General features: G+C 43.1%; 1 protein-coding gene across 4 annotated transcripts in view; it reads left to right on the forward strand.

Moving 5' to 3' along the window:
- The window catches only part of SNED1 (sushi, nidogen and EGF like domains 1), a 147,023-nt gene that overhangs the window by 129,147 nt on the left and 653 nt on the right, over positions 1 to 17,223 (forward strand). For 3 of the 4 annotated variants that reach the window (XM_063442408.1, XM_063442409.1, XM_063442410.1), the window contains 9 exons: positions 223 to 403; positions 942 to 1,054; positions 2,487 to 2,768; positions 2,901 to 3,039; positions 3,169 to 3,251; positions 3,357 to 3,455; positions 9,937 to 10,044; positions 14,447 to 14,534; positions 16,891 to 16,967. In XM_063442408.1, coding sequence (XP_063298478.1) covers positions 223 to 403; positions 942 to 1,054; positions 2,487 to 2,768; positions 2,901 to 3,039; positions 3,169 to 3,251; positions 3,357 to 3,455; positions 9,937 to 10,044; positions 14,447 to 14,534; positions 16,891 to 16,967 — 1,170 coding nt within the window. Of the gene's footprint in view, positions 1 to 222; positions 404 to 941; positions 1,055 to 2,486; positions 2,769 to 2,900; positions 3,040 to 3,168; positions 3,252 to 3,356; positions 3,456 to 9,936; positions 10,045 to 14,446; positions 14,535 to 16,890; positions 16,968 to 17,223 lie in introns of those variants that run through there. The other variant, XR_010086585.1, reaches the window with a different exon arrangement.

Raw genomic sequence — 17,223 nt, forward strand, 5'->3', positions numbered from 1 at the left:
GTGGTTCCTAGGACAGCTACACTGGCTGTACCACCAATTGTTCAGCCCCTGGAATATGAGACAGGTCCAGACAGGACTCACTTGGGACTGTCCCAGCAAATCCAGGGCTCTTGGCAACTTAAAATAATGTAATGTTCCCATCTACCTGCATGTGTTGCATAGTATGCCGGGTATTTATTGCAGACAATGCTGTGAACATTTATGTGTTGTTTACTCTAACAGGACCACCGACTGTGGAGCGGCCTCGGATCAGTTCTGTCACAGACTCTTCAGTCACAGTGTCATGGTCTTTAAACTCTCACAGACACTCATCAGTAGCCCATGTTCGCCTTTCCCTACAACACCCAACAGACAGGACACAGCAAGTAGAACAGGAGCCCTTAGCGGGGGAATATACGTTCAAGTGAGAATCAGGATTGTTTATGTATCTATAAAAAAGACTATAAGGCTGCATGAAAAAGGAAGCATTATTGGTTGTTTTCTTGCAATTATTTATTTTTCATAGCTTTTTATTCCATTAAATGGACAAACTACAGTACCAGCACCATATCTACTACAGTACAGTGCAGTAGTTATAATACAAAGAGTTTGTTTGTATCCTCCCCCCCTTCACCTTCCTCCCGCTTTCCACCTCTCCCCCCTCATCCACTGTAACTCTAACCCACCCCCAGCAGTCTAAACCTATCACTGCTCATTGGATGGCATTGTCTTTCTGTGACCTGCCCCTTATAACTGGCATATTGAAAAAAGGGCCATCCACTGGTTGGTAGTACTATCAAGTCCTTCACAAACTTGTTATCTCTACTTGATTCACAGACTGGCTGCTTATGAGATAAAATGTAACACTTTTAGAATCTTTATATAGTAGGATATTTCTAGGAAGTAACTGATAGGAATTAATTTTTGTGCCATTGAATGTTTATATAATGTCCTGTTTGTAGAGATTTGCAGCCAGGAGAACGATACACCATCCTGATTAGCACACTGACCAGCTCTGACCACAACAACCCACCGACAGAAAGCCTTCCCAGCACTCCTCTTGTAGGATGGACACGTAAGAAAATAGGACCTCTAACTAATTTCCTGTTGCTCTGTTGATGGGAAATAGATTTCAGAGACCAGGCAGCCCAAATTACCCTATTAGTACTAACCCCAACCTATAACATGCCAAGTTAAAGGAGCCCTTGGGTGGATTGAGGGCACTGATTTTTTGGAAAGGGATATACTGTTCGTGTTCATTATAGGCCTGTAATACCGACTAGGAGTGAGAATGGTCTTGATCAGTGGTTCCCAAACCATTCCTCATGCCCCCCCACCTCCCACCATTCCACGATTTAGGGATTACCTAGTAGTGTCTTGGGTGTTTTTTGTTTGTTGTTTTTTCTCTCTTAAAAGCACCTTAGACACAACTAGGTAATCCCTAAATCCTGGAATGGTATGGGGCATGTGAGGACTGGTTTGGGAGCCACTGATCAAGACCATTTTGACTTCTAGTAGATATTACAAGCCTATAATGAACACGGACTGTATATCCCTTTCCAAGCAAGAGATCTATATGGCTCAACATAACCATTAAGGGATATGCAATGTGTCAGTGGTTTATGAGCAGTTATTCATGTCACAATCATCTTAAGTCAAGTCAATGTTTGTTTTGCTCTTTTATGCTCTATTTCCAAAACATATTTATTCTGTACTCAGCCCAGGAGATCCTTTAAGGATCACTATAGTGTCAGGAAAACAAAGCGGTTTTCCTGACACTATATTGCCCTGAGGGTGCCCCCACCCTCAGGGTCCCTCTCCCGTGGTGCTGAAGGGGTTAAAACCCCTTTAGCAGCTTACCTTATTCCAGCGCTGGGCTCCCTCTGCGCTGCAGAACTCTCCTTCCCCGCCGACGTCCGCTCCCCCATCTGACGTCAGTAGAGCCGAATGCGCATGTCTGGCAGTGCCGCGCACGCATTCAAAGTGTCCATAGGAAAGCATTTCTCAATGCTTTTATATGGACGCTCTGCGTGATGAAGGCATAATATGCCTCCAGCGTCACAGATGCGCCTCTAGTGGCTGTCCGGAAGACAGCCACTAGAGGCTGGCTTAACCCCAAATATAAACATAGCAGTTTCTCTGAAACTGCTATGTTTGCATCTGAAGGGTTAAAACCTGAGGGACCTAGCACCCAGACCACTTCATTGAACTGAAGTGGTCTGGGTGACTATAGTGTCCCTTTAAGAACACTTATGACAGAGACTCTAGAGAAATGGTCCTTGTTCAGAACTGATTCACCACAATGAGCTAGGTGTTATCAGTATCTGTCCCGTGTGTGTAATAAGTGCTTGGGAATCACTTCTTTAGAGCACCATCATAGACCATTTATATTATAGACAGTATTTGCTTATAGAATGAGGCTTAGATCATAGTAGAAAATCTCAAGTACCAATTGTTTTTTGCTGTCGTATAGCTTATACTGTGAATTTCCCCTCTTTGTCTGGCAGGTCCTCGCCCTCCTAGTAATCTCACCGCTATCTATGTCACTTCCAATACGGTGCACTTGGCCTGGGATGTCCCCCCTGCTGGCTCAGTGGATGGATACATTTTCAATGTGACAAACAATCACAGCACAAAGAGTCGCTATGTTCCAAGTGGGAAGATAACATCATACATTGTGCATGATCTGCAGCCTGGACAACGCTACCGTCTCTCCGTCACTGCTCTTCACAACACTCCGCAAGGCCCTGTGAACAGCGAGCCTAAAATACTGCGTGTGCAGACACGAAGTAAGAGGGCTGTGGGAGTGTGAGAAAAGTGAGAATGTATGCTACAATGCTGTAAATGAACTTAGCGTTACCATGTTTGTGTGCAGTTTTCGCGTAGTGTGTTGCTTCATTTGCTGGCTTTGTGCCCCGCAGTGCAGAGGGATGGTCCTCAGGAGCGACGTTTAATGCCGCACAGAACTCTGAGGAACAAACCTCCTCCACCAGCACAACCTGAAGTCCGACTCCTAACAGAAAGAGGACCTCCTCCTGCTGAGACCCCTCAAGCTCACAGGTAAATAATACCATAACTACCATGACTATCCTGTGGCCCAGAGACAACCATTCTTTGTTTCTATGCCTGCTACGGAATCTGTGGAGCCTGATTGTTTATAATTAGCTGAAGACTGTCCTCTGATTTTAGATTTACTGAGCTGACGGATGGTCGACGACGTATCACTGCAAGATTCAGTCAGCTGACTAATAGATCTATCAGTATCGCTAAAGGTATGTGCAGATCTGAAAACGGACTCAATGTTCTGTACAATGCTTAAAGGTTATCCAGATGTGCAAATGGTTTCTTTATGCTTCCCTTCTGTACTTGGTTTTCAGAACCCGAGGCACCCATCAGAATAGACCATCACGAAGAATCTTCTGTTCCCATCAGGCAGGCAATGTCATTACAGGAGTCCGAGCAGAGCAACAGAGAAGGTATTTGACATTACACTTGACTTTTCCTATGATTTTTTTTACGAGCTGTAATGCCCCTGTATGAGAAGACGCCGAATTCATATTGTATTGTAGGACTGTAATAAACTGTCATAAATCCATACACAAGGTCTGTCATGGAGAGAGAGATGGAAAAAAAAGCCCCATTATATATTGTTGCAACAACTTACCTGGTGCTCATAGGGTGGAATCACATATCCATATTTGGTGTTGATTCCTTGTCTCGCTGCTTTTGACCAGGGATGGATAATGTGAGCTTCTCTGTTGTATCATTGATTGCTGATTACATTGAAATGAAAAGTAGAAATACAGACATCATGGAGGTGACACTGCACAGAAACCGAAATGATAATTTTTTGCTAAACTGTATTTACATAATTCAGGATGTGGTCCATCTGTAATGGGCGAACTTTAATTTTTAGTTAGAACCTGTGCAGCTGTGTTGTTGTAGGCATTCATATAACTGCTTTAGAATGCCAAACAAATGAATTTGTGAAATGAGAAACATCTCCTTTGTTCCTATGTCCCAGAACTGGCTTCATATATATGGAAGGAGGAGTGAACACACCTTGGTTTTCTATACAAAGCTGTAGGACAGTTATGTAAATTTGAATGCATCAGCCATGTCGGTGTGAGCTGAGTGTGGGACCTCTACTACTGCGGAGACTTTGTAACCACATCCCTATCTGATTTTATACTATCCACAACCTGAGTAATCAATGACAGTCAATGCAAATTAAAAATGGGTCTCATTGAGGAATGAGAAGGAAAATCGAAAAACGTTTAAAGTTGAAAGATGCACTGGACAGATGGTACAAAAAGTACCACGGTCTCTGATCTTGTCCTGGAACTGCGGTCATAGTGAGCCAGACCAGAGTCACAGTGATTTGTGGTCTTTTTTTCTCTCTCTCATTGTCTGCACTGGACACCCAGAGATGTCAGTGTTAACCTCCTCCACTACCACCAACACTGCATATTCCAGCATTGAGAATCAAGTATGAGTGAGTGCCAGAATGTCATATCCTGACTTTGGAGAGAATGGCCCCACATTTACTGTGCTCACTGTGTCTTGAAGGTCCTCTTAGCCACTTGTTTTGCTACTGAGGGCATAATTATTGAATTGAAATGTCTCCTTTAACATATGAAAGCTGCATTCTCTGGAAGTGTTTTTAATGCACAGCCCCACAGCATGAAACATTGATGATTATGATTACCGTATACATACTCAATGGAATGTATTCTACAAATGATTCATGAACTCTCCAATAAAAGACAATCCAGTCTAACCACTAGTCCCAGACAGGTGTTTCCCTCTAGAGATTAATAGGGATTTTTTTCCCCTGAGGACAGTTGTTTCCTGTGGTTAATAATTATTATTGCCATGTGTTTTATTGAGTCATACTCCCATGCCTTAAAGTAGCTTTTACAATGATTACTTGGTTAGATTAATTTTATTGACTCAATGTCACCCCCATCATATCTGCTTCTTCTTTATGTTTCTCTCCCCTGGTCTTCAATGTTGGTTTTTCACATTCTATCATTCTGTATCTCCTTCCATAATTAGATTTATAAACTAGACCTTATTTTTTGATTGCTAGCTTATCCATATTCTTGGGTATGGAGTGGATAATTGGTAACTTGAGGGTTAAGGTTGAAAGGCACCGAGACATGAGATTGTAAACGTTTACCTCCCTAACCAGATAATAGTGTAAATCCCTATTAGCAGAAGTTAAATTAATATTGAATTATAGAATTGTAATCAACTGTAATAAATACATACACAAGGCATGTCATGGTGAGAGAGAGAGAGAGAGAGAGAGAGAGAGAGATACCAGGAATTGGACATGAGAGTGAGAGAGAGAGAAAGAGATCAGGAGTTAGAGAGGCAGAGGGAGAGAGATATCAGGTGTTAGAGAGAGAGATAGATGTCAGGTGTTAGAGAGAGATATATATCAGGAGAGAGAGAGAGAGAGAGAGAGAGAGAGTGTGATCAGGAGTCAGAGAGAGAGAGAGAGAGAGAGAGTGTGATCAGGAGTCAGAGAGAGAGAGAGAGAGAGTGATCAGGAGTCAGAGAGGGAGATAGAGAGAGAGATATCAGGAGTTAGAGAGGCAGAGGGAGAGAGAGATATCAGGTGTTAGACAGAGAGAGATATCAGGAGTTAGAGAGATAGAGGGAGAGAGAGAGATATCAGGTGTTAGACAGAGAGAGATATCAGGAGTTAGAGAGATAGAGAGAGATGTCAGGAGTTGGACAGGAGAGAGAGACAGAGAAACTATATATTGTTGCAACGTCCTACCTGGTGCTCAGAGGGTGAATCACATGTCTGTATTTACTGCCGTTGACCAGGGATGGATAATGTGAGCTTCTCTGATGTATCATTGATTGCTAATCACAAATCAAATTGGAAAGGATCAGACTGGACTTTGAGCTCTGGGATATGTTAGGATTGCTTTGCTATAGTTATTACACTGAACAAAATTATAAATGCAACACTTTTATTTTTGCCCCCATTTTTCATCAGCTGGACTCAAAGATCTAAGACTTTTTCTATGTACACAAAAGGCCTATTTCTCTCTGGCAAAAAAACAGTATCTGGTGTGACCACCATTTGCTGCACGCAGTGCAACACATCTCCTTTGCATAGAGTTGATCAGGTTGTTGATTGTGGCCTGTTGAATGTTGGTCCACTCCTCTTCAATGGCTGTGTGAAGTTGCTGGATATTGGCAGGACCTGGAACACACTGCCATATAGAAACATAGAATGTGACGGCAGATAAGAACCATTCGGCCCATCTAGTCTGCCCAGTTTTCTAAATTCTTTCATTAGTCCCTGGCCTTATCTTATAGTTAGTATAGCTTTATGCCTATCCCACGCATGCTTAAACTCCTTTACTGTGTTAACCTCTACAACTTCAGCTGGAAGGCTATTCCATGCATCCACTACCCTCTCAGTAAAGTAATACTTCCTGATATTATTTTTAAACCTTTCTAATTCTAATTTAAGACTATGTCCTCTTGTTGTGGTAATTTTTCTTCTTTTAAATATAGTCTCCTCCTTTACTGTGTTGATTCCCTTTATGTATATAAATGTTTCTATCATATCCCCCCTGTCTCGTCTTTCCTCCAAGCTATACATGTTAAGATCCTTTAACCTTTCCTGGTAAGTTTTATTCTGCAATCCATGAACCAGTTTAGTAGCCCTTCTCTGAACTCTCTCTAAGGTATCAATATCCTTCTGAAGATACGGTCTCCAGTACTGCGTACAATACTCCAAGTGAGGTCTCACCAGTGTTCTGTATAATGGCATCATAGGCGTGCGCAGCCTATTGCATTAGGGTGTGCACTCTAAAGCACAAACACACGCCGCATGTATATGTGTGTGTGTGTGTATATATATATATATATATATATATATATATATATATATATACATACATACACTGCTGTGTGTGTGTGTGTGCAAGTGCTGTTAGTGTGATGTGTGTGTGAGGGTGCTGTTAGTGTAATGTGTGGGTGAGGGTGTTTGTGTGTGTGTGTTTCTGAGGGTGCTGTTTGTGTGTGAGGGTGTTTGTGTGTGTGTGTTTGTCCTGTGAGGGTGCTGTGTGTGTGAGGGTGCTGTTTGTGTGAGTGTCGTGTATTTGTGAGGGAGCGGTTTGTGTGTGTGTTTGTGAGGGTGCTGTTAGTGTGCTGTGTGTAAGGGTGTTGTGTGTTTGTAAAGGTGCTGTGTGTGTTTGTGAGGGTGTGGTTAGTGTACTGTGTGTGTGAGGGTGCTGTATGTGTGAGTGTGCTGTGTGTGCTGTATGTGTGTAGGTGCTGTATGTGTGTAGGTGCTGTATGTGTGTGTATGTGCTGTATGTTTGGAGGGATTGTGGAGGTGGGGGCAGATTAGTAAATATCCCCCCTCCCTTCTGACCTTATGTAGGGAGGGGGGATCCTTGCTGCCATGTGCCATCCCTGGTGGTCCAGTGGAGAGTGAACTCTAGCCTGCGGGGCTAGAGTTAACTCTCGCAAGATCTGAGCGTTGCTACGGCAACGCTCAGATATCGCGAGAGGAACCTAGCGGAGCTGCTGTCTAGACCCCCCTGGTCCTCTCCTGCCTCCCTCCATGCTGCTGTGGGCCGGTGAGGTAGATCTTTGATCTCCCTGCCGGCCCATGGAGGCTTAGAGCAGAGCCGGCACTCAGATAGCGCAGGCTCTGTGTGAGCCGACATATATATACACACACACACACATATATATATACACATACATATATACATACATGCGTACACACACACACGCACATTCACAGACACACACTCATACATTCACAGACACACATACACTGACACATACACACAGACACACACACACATTCACAGACACACACACACATATTCACAGACACACATACAGACACACACATACAGACACACACACACACACATTCATAGACACACACTCACAAATTATTATTTTTTTAATAAAAAAAATGTCCACCCAGCCTCCTTACCTGGAGAGCTGGTGTGGACTTGTCCCTGGGGTGCAGTGGGGCGGGTGCCTCTCTCCATATCAGCCGCGGCGAGGGAGCTGTGTGCTCTCTGCTCCCTCTCGCCGCGCGGGCTGTCTGCTGTAGCTGGGAGCCGGAATATGACGTCATATTCCGGCTCCCGGCATCTGCAGACAGCCCGCGCGGCGAGAGGGAGCAGAGAGCACACAGCTCCCTCGCCGCGGCTGATATGGAGAGACGGGGGATCCATCACCTCTTGCCCCCCCATGACGGGGGAACACGGGCAGGAAGGGGGCATTTGGGGCGCTGAGGGCCTGCAGGAACAGTGTTCCTGCTAAAAGAAAAGTGCAGGAACGCTGTTCCTGCAGGACTCAATCCATAGTGCGTGCCGCGGGGATTAGGGTGTGCCCAGGCACACCCGGCACACCCCGTGCGCACGCCTATGAATGGCATGAGCACTTCCCTCTTTCTACTGCTAATACCTCTCCCTATACAACCAAGCATTCTGCTAGCATTTCCTGCTGCTCTATTACATTGTCTGCCTACCTTTAAAGGACCACTATAGTGCCAGGAAAACATACTCGTTTTCCTGGCACTATAGTGCCCTGAGGGTGCCCCCACCCTCAGGGACCCCCTCCTGCCCGGCTCTGGGGAGAGGAAAGGGCTAAAACTTACCTTTATTCCTGCGCCTGGCGGGGAGCTCTCCTCTTTCTCTCCGCCTCCGATCCTCCCTTTTGGCTGAATGCGCATGCGTGGCAAGAGCTGCGCGCGCATTCAGCCGGTCACATAGGAAAGCATTTACAATGCTTTCCTATGGATGCTTGCGTGCTCTCACTGTGATTTTCACAGTGAGAATAACGCAAGCGCCTCTAGCTATTTAGAGGCCACTAGAGGATTTAGAGGCTGGCTTAACCCTTATATAAACATAGCAGTTTCTCTGAAGAGAAGACAACACCTCACTAAATTCGTGAAGACAACACCTCACTAAATTGACAGACGCCATCGAACTTGAGCATTTGCCCACTCAAGTCGGTTATGACGAAGAACTGCAGTCAGGTTGAGACCCCGATGAGGATGACAAGCATGCAGTTGAGCTTCCCTAAAACGGTTTCTGACAGTTTGTGCAGAAATTCTTTGGTTATGCAGACCGATTGTTGCAGCAGCTGTCCGGGTGGCTGGTCTCAGATGATCTTGGAGGTGAAGATGCTGGATGTGGATGTGGAGGTCCTGGGCTGCTGTGGTTATACGTGGTCTGCGGTTGTGAGGCCAGTTGGATGTACTGTCAAATTCTCTGAAACGCCTTTGGAGATGGCTTATGGTAGAGAAATGAACATTCGATTCACAGGCAACAGCTCTGGTGGACATTCCTGCAGTCAGCATGTCAACTGCACGATCCCTCAAAACTTGTGACATCTGTGGCATTGTGATGTGTGATAAAACTGCACATTTTAGAGAGCGCCTTTTATTGTGGCCAGCCTAAGACACACCTGTGCAATAATCATGCTGTCTAATCACACATGTGAGGTTGATGGATTATCTCCACAAAGGAGAAGTGCTCACTAACACAGATTTAGACAGATTTGTGAACAATATTTGAAAGAAATAGGCCTTTTGTGTACATAGAAAAAGTCTTAGATCTTTGAGTTCAGCTAATGAAAAATAGAGGCAAAAACAAGTGTTGCATTTATAATTGTGTTCAGTGTATATAAGCTTTGTGTAATTCTGGGCTTTCTGGTCAATAGCAGCCAGCAGTCTCAGGCAATCCACTGACATTCTAAGAATTTGAGATTAATATACTGTCCATTGTTTTGAGCAGACCTTGTTAATGCAAATAATAATTATTATTGGTATTTATATAGTGCCAACTAATTCAGCAGTGCTTTACAATATTATGAAAAGAGGGTATGCTATTTGGTAAGTTTATACAATCATGTTTTCTTTCTTTACTCACTGAGGCTTTTCATCTTTCACAGGTGAACATACGGGTTGCCAGGCAGCCCCATGTGTTAACGGAGGTACCTGTGTAAATGGAGACATCTGTGACTGCCCCCCTGGGTTTAAGGGGCAGCAGTGCCAGCTAAGTATGTGTGAAAATATTCTAAATTTTGTCACTTTTATATTATCCCCTTGGTGGCGACTAATTCTGTGACTTTCTATGCATTTGAGACTGAGGTCTTTTGGCACTTTTGGTTTGTATTATGAGACAAAATAAGAAGCCAAAATTAACACCCATCATGGCAAACCATTTCCAAAATAAGGCAATTTGAGCTATTTAATATGGGGCAATTCAAATCTCTTTACTTGACCCTTCAATTACTAATTTCTGATGAATTTATCTGTAAATTTTAGTTTTCATTTTTGTCACGTACATATTGAACTTAATCAGTTAATATCAACAGGCCTTGTGTGCTGCACTACTTCATAGACGAGTTTGTATCCTCCAACTACCATAACCACGTCTGCTTTTAGATATGGCCGTGGTGGTAGGAGACTCTATGTGTTTTGCTTGACATCTCTTGTCAGAGCGCACATCACGATGGCAAGAGACCTGATGAGGGTCTCCCTTGCCGGCAGCACCTGTGTTTATCTGCTCCCTCTCTTATTTAATTATCATCTGCCGTCTCCCACCCCCCTGTAACACTTTTTTATTTTTTTAAATTTCTTCTCCCTCGTCACTCCATTCCCATCCCTACTTTGTCACTTCCTTTCCCCCTATATCATTGCGTGGGCATGTGCTCTGAACCAGTGAAACAGTCCAATACAATTCTTCTCTATGAGAAGCATTTGATTGGACCATGAGAGGGTGACGGTGATGTTGGATGGAGGTGTTAAATCCAGTGAGGGGGAGCTTTGCCCTGCACTGGATTCTGGGTAAGTTTATTTCTTATTTTATAAAGTGTTTAAAGAAAAATAAGTGATAGATATGCAATATATTAAAAAAAAGATGCTATTCTCTGTTGAAGTGCCACTATCTGTGCCATCTTATTTACCAGTGTTAAACTTTGGTGATATTTTTCACTCTTACTACCTGTATCTAACCCTATCAATGCACTGTGTTATAGATTAGTACTCCCAGGCTGAGTGATGACCGTGAGAGCCAATCACTTTGCCTTTGCTGTGTATCTCATTGGTCATACACCACTGAATAACCCTGTAAACATCAAATTTAGTGAATTAAATTCTAAATTCCACAATTAGGGCGAAATTAGCTATGGAAGTAGCATGGCCACTTTTCCCTCAATGTTGAAAGTTGGTCTTCAAATTACTACAGTTCAGTGTTTAGTGAAGAAAACAAAATGAAAAAACTGTAGTGCCAGAATTATCTTAAAGCTTAAAGGGAAACTCCAGTGCCAGGAAAACGATCCGTTTTCCTGGCACTGGAGGGTCCCTCTCCCTCCCACCCCCCAATCCCCGGTTACTGAAGGGGTGAAAACCCCTTCAGTCACTTACCTGAGGCAGCGGCGATGTCCCTCGCCGCTGTCTCCTCCTCCGCGACGCTCCTCCTGTCCATTGCGTCGCCCGGTGGGTGAGACTCATCCCGCCCACCGGCCGAGGAGACCTAATGCGCATGCGCGGCAATGCCGTGCATGCGCATTACGTCTCCCCATAGGAAAGCATTGAAAAATCATTTCAATGCTTTCCTATGGGGTTTTGAGCGACGCTGGAGGTCCTCACACAGCGTGAGGACGTCCAGCGACGCTCTAGCACAGGTTTCCTGTGCTATGGACCAGGAAGTGACCTCTAGTGGCTGTTCTTGTAGACAGCCACTAGAGGTGGAGTTAACCCTGCAAGGTAATTATTGCAGTTTATGAAAAACTGCAATAATTACACTTGCAGGGTTAAGAGTAGTGGGAGTTGGCACCCAGACCACTCCAATGAGCAGAAGTGGTCTGGGTGCCTGGAGTGTCCCTTTAAATGTTTTTTTAACCCCCCCCTCCCGACTCCACTACATCTAATTTCCCTCCTGGTCACCCCCATATTCCCCTAGGTCCCCCCATATTACCTTTTTAAAAAATCTTTATTTTGTGCCCGGACCTAGGTCCTGGGCGCTGCCATCTTTGTGTGGGTATATGAAGGCCCTGTGGGACACACTAGATAGTGCTGTGAAATTCCCAAGCATGCCCAGTTCAACACTTGGGCATTCGCTATTGTCCGAAAATCAAACTGGAATTTCGTCTATTTGAATGACGAATGAATGAATAGAAATGTCAGCCGAACAAACAAACACCGAATATCCGTGTTCGTTTGTTTAGTTTATTACAAGGAGGGAGCTACCGGCGCTCAGCTCCCTCCTTGTAATATGTAATGATAGAAGCGGCAGCCCACTTCCTAAGCCCCCATGTCCTTCATCACTCTATGGGGGTCAATATGACCCCCATATTAGCATAATGGAGATTGAAATCTCCCGAATGCCTAGTCTAGTAAACAGTGAGCAGGTGGGGGCCTTAAATGACAATGGGGGGAGACCTACTGTCCTCCCCCGGCCCCCACCAATGAGCGGCGGGTGGGGGCCCTACATTACAAAATGGGAGGGGGATCTATTGTCCTTTCCTCCAACCTCCACCCCTAAATTACTATAATTTATTCCCCTCCCAGGTCCAACCCATGAGCGGTGGGCGGGGACCCTAAACTACAATAAGGGGGGAAGACCTATTGTTCTCCCCCCCCCGTGGCCCCCACCCATGAGCGGCGTGTGGGGGCCCTAAATCAAAGTGCTCTGAGTCATTTTACACAGCGTGTAAAATTCCAAAGAACTTTCCCACGCTGTGTAAAATGACTCAGAGCATTCTGATTGGTTGGATTCCAAGCCAAATGTAGAGACTTACCTGTCAGTCTCTTCATTTACCTATCAGAGCACTCTCATTGGTTGGCTTAAACCAACCAATCAGAGTGATCTGAGCCAAATTGCAGGGTGTGGAAGGCTTTATAAGTCTTTCCCAGCCCTGCAGATCTCAGTCTATGTGGGCCCTCGCCGGGTGAAGATGTAATGTTTTTTTAGCGGCAGGATTTTTTTTTCCGGGTGTTGTGTTTTTTTTTTATTTAAAGTTATTTTGTTTTATTGTCTGTAGGTAGGGCTTTATTTAATTTTATTTGGGTGGGGCTGCTTACTATTTACTAGACATGCCCCTACTCGCGATATAACGAGTAGGGGCAGATTAATTACTAATACAAAGTAATTTTTACTTGGTATTATTAAAGTTGGCTGAAAATACCAGTCTTGGTCTTTCAGCCTTTTGGTAGATCGCTCCTTAATACCGTGGGAATAAGGGAGCTATCTACTAAGTGGCTGCAAGATGCAGCCGCAGCATGGATCAGAATTTCATTCATTCAAATGAAATTTCGAACTGACCTAAAAGTACCGAATGTCGTCCTAACATAAATGAACAAACTGTTCTCATTCTGTTAGGGCGAAATTCGGTAGTTTTGCCGGTGTCCTGTCTATATGGGAATAGTGAGAGCAGGCATCGCGAGATCACAGAGGAATGGGTGAGTATTGTGGGAAAATTTCTCTGACCCACAGGAAGTGGGTCAAAGCTGGTCAAGCGTAGGGAAAATACATAGGACAAGATAGCAGATCCTGAGAGAGGGAGAGAAGAGGAAGGAATTAGGGAAAGGTAAGTTCGGCATGAAAGTGTCACATTAAGAGTGCTGATTGTGATGATATAAAATTAATATTGATAATAAAAATATCAAAGTTTTTATCTATAAGAGAAAGTTATATACCCTTTCCCTTAAATTCCATATATATGCTGGGGTAAATGTGAACTGGGAACAACTCCAAGGGTTCCCAGACTTTTACACAGTGAGATCCTGTGATGGTTAGAACTCTGTTTATCTATAGTTGCTTAATGAAGGTAGAAAGTTGCGGCAGTTGGACGACTGAGAAAATGAATTGTCGTTAGAGTGCCCCATTAAGGAGGCTTCTTTATAACAGTTACTATGTGCATTTATTTTGTATTGAATCTGTTTGTTTCACTGCTAAACCTTCACAAAAAAAAGGTTCTTCAACCGAATAAGTGGGAAACATTTTCGTAATACCTATTTATATAATTCCCAATGATGTTGTAAGTGAAGATGCAGCCTCATACCATCTTCTGCTGTTACATTATAAAACAATAAGCCTTCGTGCTCCTGTACAGTAATTATTTATTGCTATAGCTGACATTGCGTCGCAGTCGCAGTACAGCACTGAGTAAATGGTGTAACATTGGGGTTTAGCGTGACTCAGAAACAGATTAATTCAGTAAGCTAAAAGTCACAGTTCCTCGTCTGGAAAGTGTTAGAGAGCAGCACAATGTTTCCAGAAAACTAATCGTATTAATAAGCGATCAGTGTGAACGTCTCGCTGGAGACTGGTTGAGTCATTTGGCTGTTATTGTACCAGCGCAGTCGCATGGATTGTGGGTTTGTTTATTGCTGTCCTGGAGTTTTGCTGACCATGTAGATACGAGATGGTGTGATGGTGACATGTTTTCTTTGCAGCCTGCAGAAAAGAGACGTTTTCCTGCACAAGACTGTACTCCGAGACACTGTCACATCCTGTGTGGGAGGGAGGAATATGTCACCACCTGTAAGTAATTACGCCAGTGCTTGCGTTGCATGATTGAATTAACCGTTTGAGCACCAAAATATTTCAAATGGACACTTCTGTTCCTTCAGTTTAGGGGTTAACTGCATGTTTTCTCTGGGTTTTTTTTGTTTTGTTTTTTTATAAAGTGCCAATTTCAAGATAACACAGCATTTTTACTAGTCTGGTTAGTAATATAATCATCTTTCAGGCAGACAGCTGCGAGGGTTTCCTGCTTCACTTGCTTAGAATTGTAGTTCAAAGTTCAAAGCAGCAGTGAATGAACCTCATAGAAATGCATCAGATATAGTGCTACTCAATGAGAAACCTTGTTGGCAAAAGCCTTTGCATGCGTTGTGTGTCCCAATGCTTCTTTTAAGAGAAGCATCGAATTAGACACAAGTCATCAGTAATGATGACATCACAGGAGGGCAGATCAGAGCTGCATCGAGGAGACTGTTTAGGTGCTGGAATAAAGAGGAGTTGAATAGCTATTTAACTCTTCCAGTGCTAAAATAGGGGGACAGTTGGGGCGGGGCCTTAGCATCATGGTGGGTGAACGTGCCTCGCATGAGCTCCGAGCCTAAACTAGCTACAACACCGTGTACCCAGGACCCAGGTGACCTAACAGCCTCTGTCAGCGACTTACCTGATCCCGGAGACGATTGAGGTACCTCGGGAAATTAACATCCCGCAATTATGCTTTCCATAATAAAATCATCTTCATGCATGACAATGCACCATCTCATGCTGCAAAGAATACCTCTGCATCAATGGCTGCTATGGGGATAAAAAAAAAAAGAGAAAGTCATGGTGTGGCCTCCATCCTCCCCTGACCTCAATCCTATTGAGAACCTTTGGAGTATCCTCAAGCAAAAGATCTATGTGGGTGGGAGGCAGTTTACATCCAAACAGCTGCTCTGGGAGGCTATTCTGACATCTTGCAAACAAATTCAAGAAGAAGCTGTCCAAAAACTCACAAGTTCAATGGACGCAAGACTTGTGAAGCTGCTATCAAATAAGGGGTCCTATGTTAAAATGTAACGTGACCTGTTAAAATGTTTAAAAAGTTAAAATGTTGTTATAAGTTTGTTATAAGTTTGACTGAAATAGCTTTTGATTTCAGTAAATATGCTGCAAACACAACAAATGACAATTTTCAATTCTTTACAACTTATCAAGTGTTTTGAAACTTACTGTGCATAATAATTTGGAACAGTGCATTGTACGTTTTTTATGTTTAAAAAAAATACTGTTATCATTAGGAGGTTTGTTCAATAAAAATTGAATTGTACTCTTAATAGTTGATAACATGAGAATTATGCTGACTGTTATTTACATCAATTATTTAGGTAAATGAGAAAAATATAATTTGCATAATAATTTGGAACAGGGGTGTATATTGCTTAATTGGAGTGTTCCTTTAAGCAATATTTAATTTCAACAATATCTATTATATACCCTAATATTGATTTGTATATTCTTAATAACAGAACATTTACCTACTTTGATAATATCAATATTTGAATACACTAACATATTGTATTTTGGATTTCTGCACATTCAGGAGAAGGACAAACATTTCATCTCCAAGTCTCCCTATGATATCTTGTATTGGTTCTTTAAATGAAGGTTTATCGATGTGGCTAGACAGTGCAGACGATGATGATGATGGCATTGAAAGGATACTCCAAAATATTAAATATTAAACTTGTGAATATTAAAGATAATCCTGGAAAGTTAACTTTTTTAAAGTTTATTTGGGTTTCCACATTTTAGTCTTCTGTAACACGTGCCAAGGGTATTGAATCGGCACTACAGTTTAATGTAGTGCTCTGGGGCAGAGAGCCTTACTCTGCAGGCTCAGCAGTGCAAACAATGTCTAAGAAAAGGTAGTGTTTACATTACTGCCTAACACCACTTCTACTTGTGGTCACTCTGACAGGCACTGGGAGGACTTCCTGAGGACCTGCAAAGATTACAGGTCTGATGTTTACCATCTCCCTAATTGGGCGCAGTGTGGTTATTGTCACTCATGCGCACTAGGCTCCCAGTGCTTCTCCCCTATGGTGAAGCACTGGATTGGCAGAGATCATCAGTATTGATGATCTCAGCCAATGCAGGTGGGGGACTGTGGCAAGGCTGGTTTTGCCAAACATGCACAAACCAGGACCTTGCAAAAATGTCTATATAATTTCTATAAATTTCTATAAGCCCAACACATTCTAATGGTGTAATATTCCAAAGTCTCTGGAGAAGAGGACAGAACAGGTTCAAGGATGCTTTGTAACCATTTGTTTTACAGTTCTATAATATAGCACTGTGAATTTTCATACTGATAAAATCTATATATCTGTAGGTACAGAAGGGTATACAAGGTCCAGCAAGATATCTGCTCAAGAGAGATCTGTGAAGGAACAGCCCGAAGCAGACCAAGTATGTAAAAAAGCTTTATGTGACAGGTGTATTTTGTTTGATTCGATTTCATATTTGTAACAATATTTGTCATTCTATAGTGTTATTAGAACATTGGTACCTGTGTTTTTTGATAAGGGAAGAAGGGAGATTATTATGAGCCAAGTCACTGAGGAACTCTTGGTCTCTATAAGTGAAGAGGATCAGCACATCTTCCTGTGTCATTCTACTAAATCACAACACCTGCAGCTAAAAGATGGGGAATGGGGAGTAGGTA

Source organism: Pelobates fuscus, chromosome 2 (assembly GCF_036172605.1).
Source record: "Pelobates fuscus isolate aPelFus1 chromosome 2, aPelFus1.pri, whole genome shotgun sequence".
Taxonomy (NCBI): domain Eukaryota; kingdom Metazoa; phylum Chordata; class Amphibia; order Anura; family Pelobatidae; genus Pelobates; species Pelobates fuscus.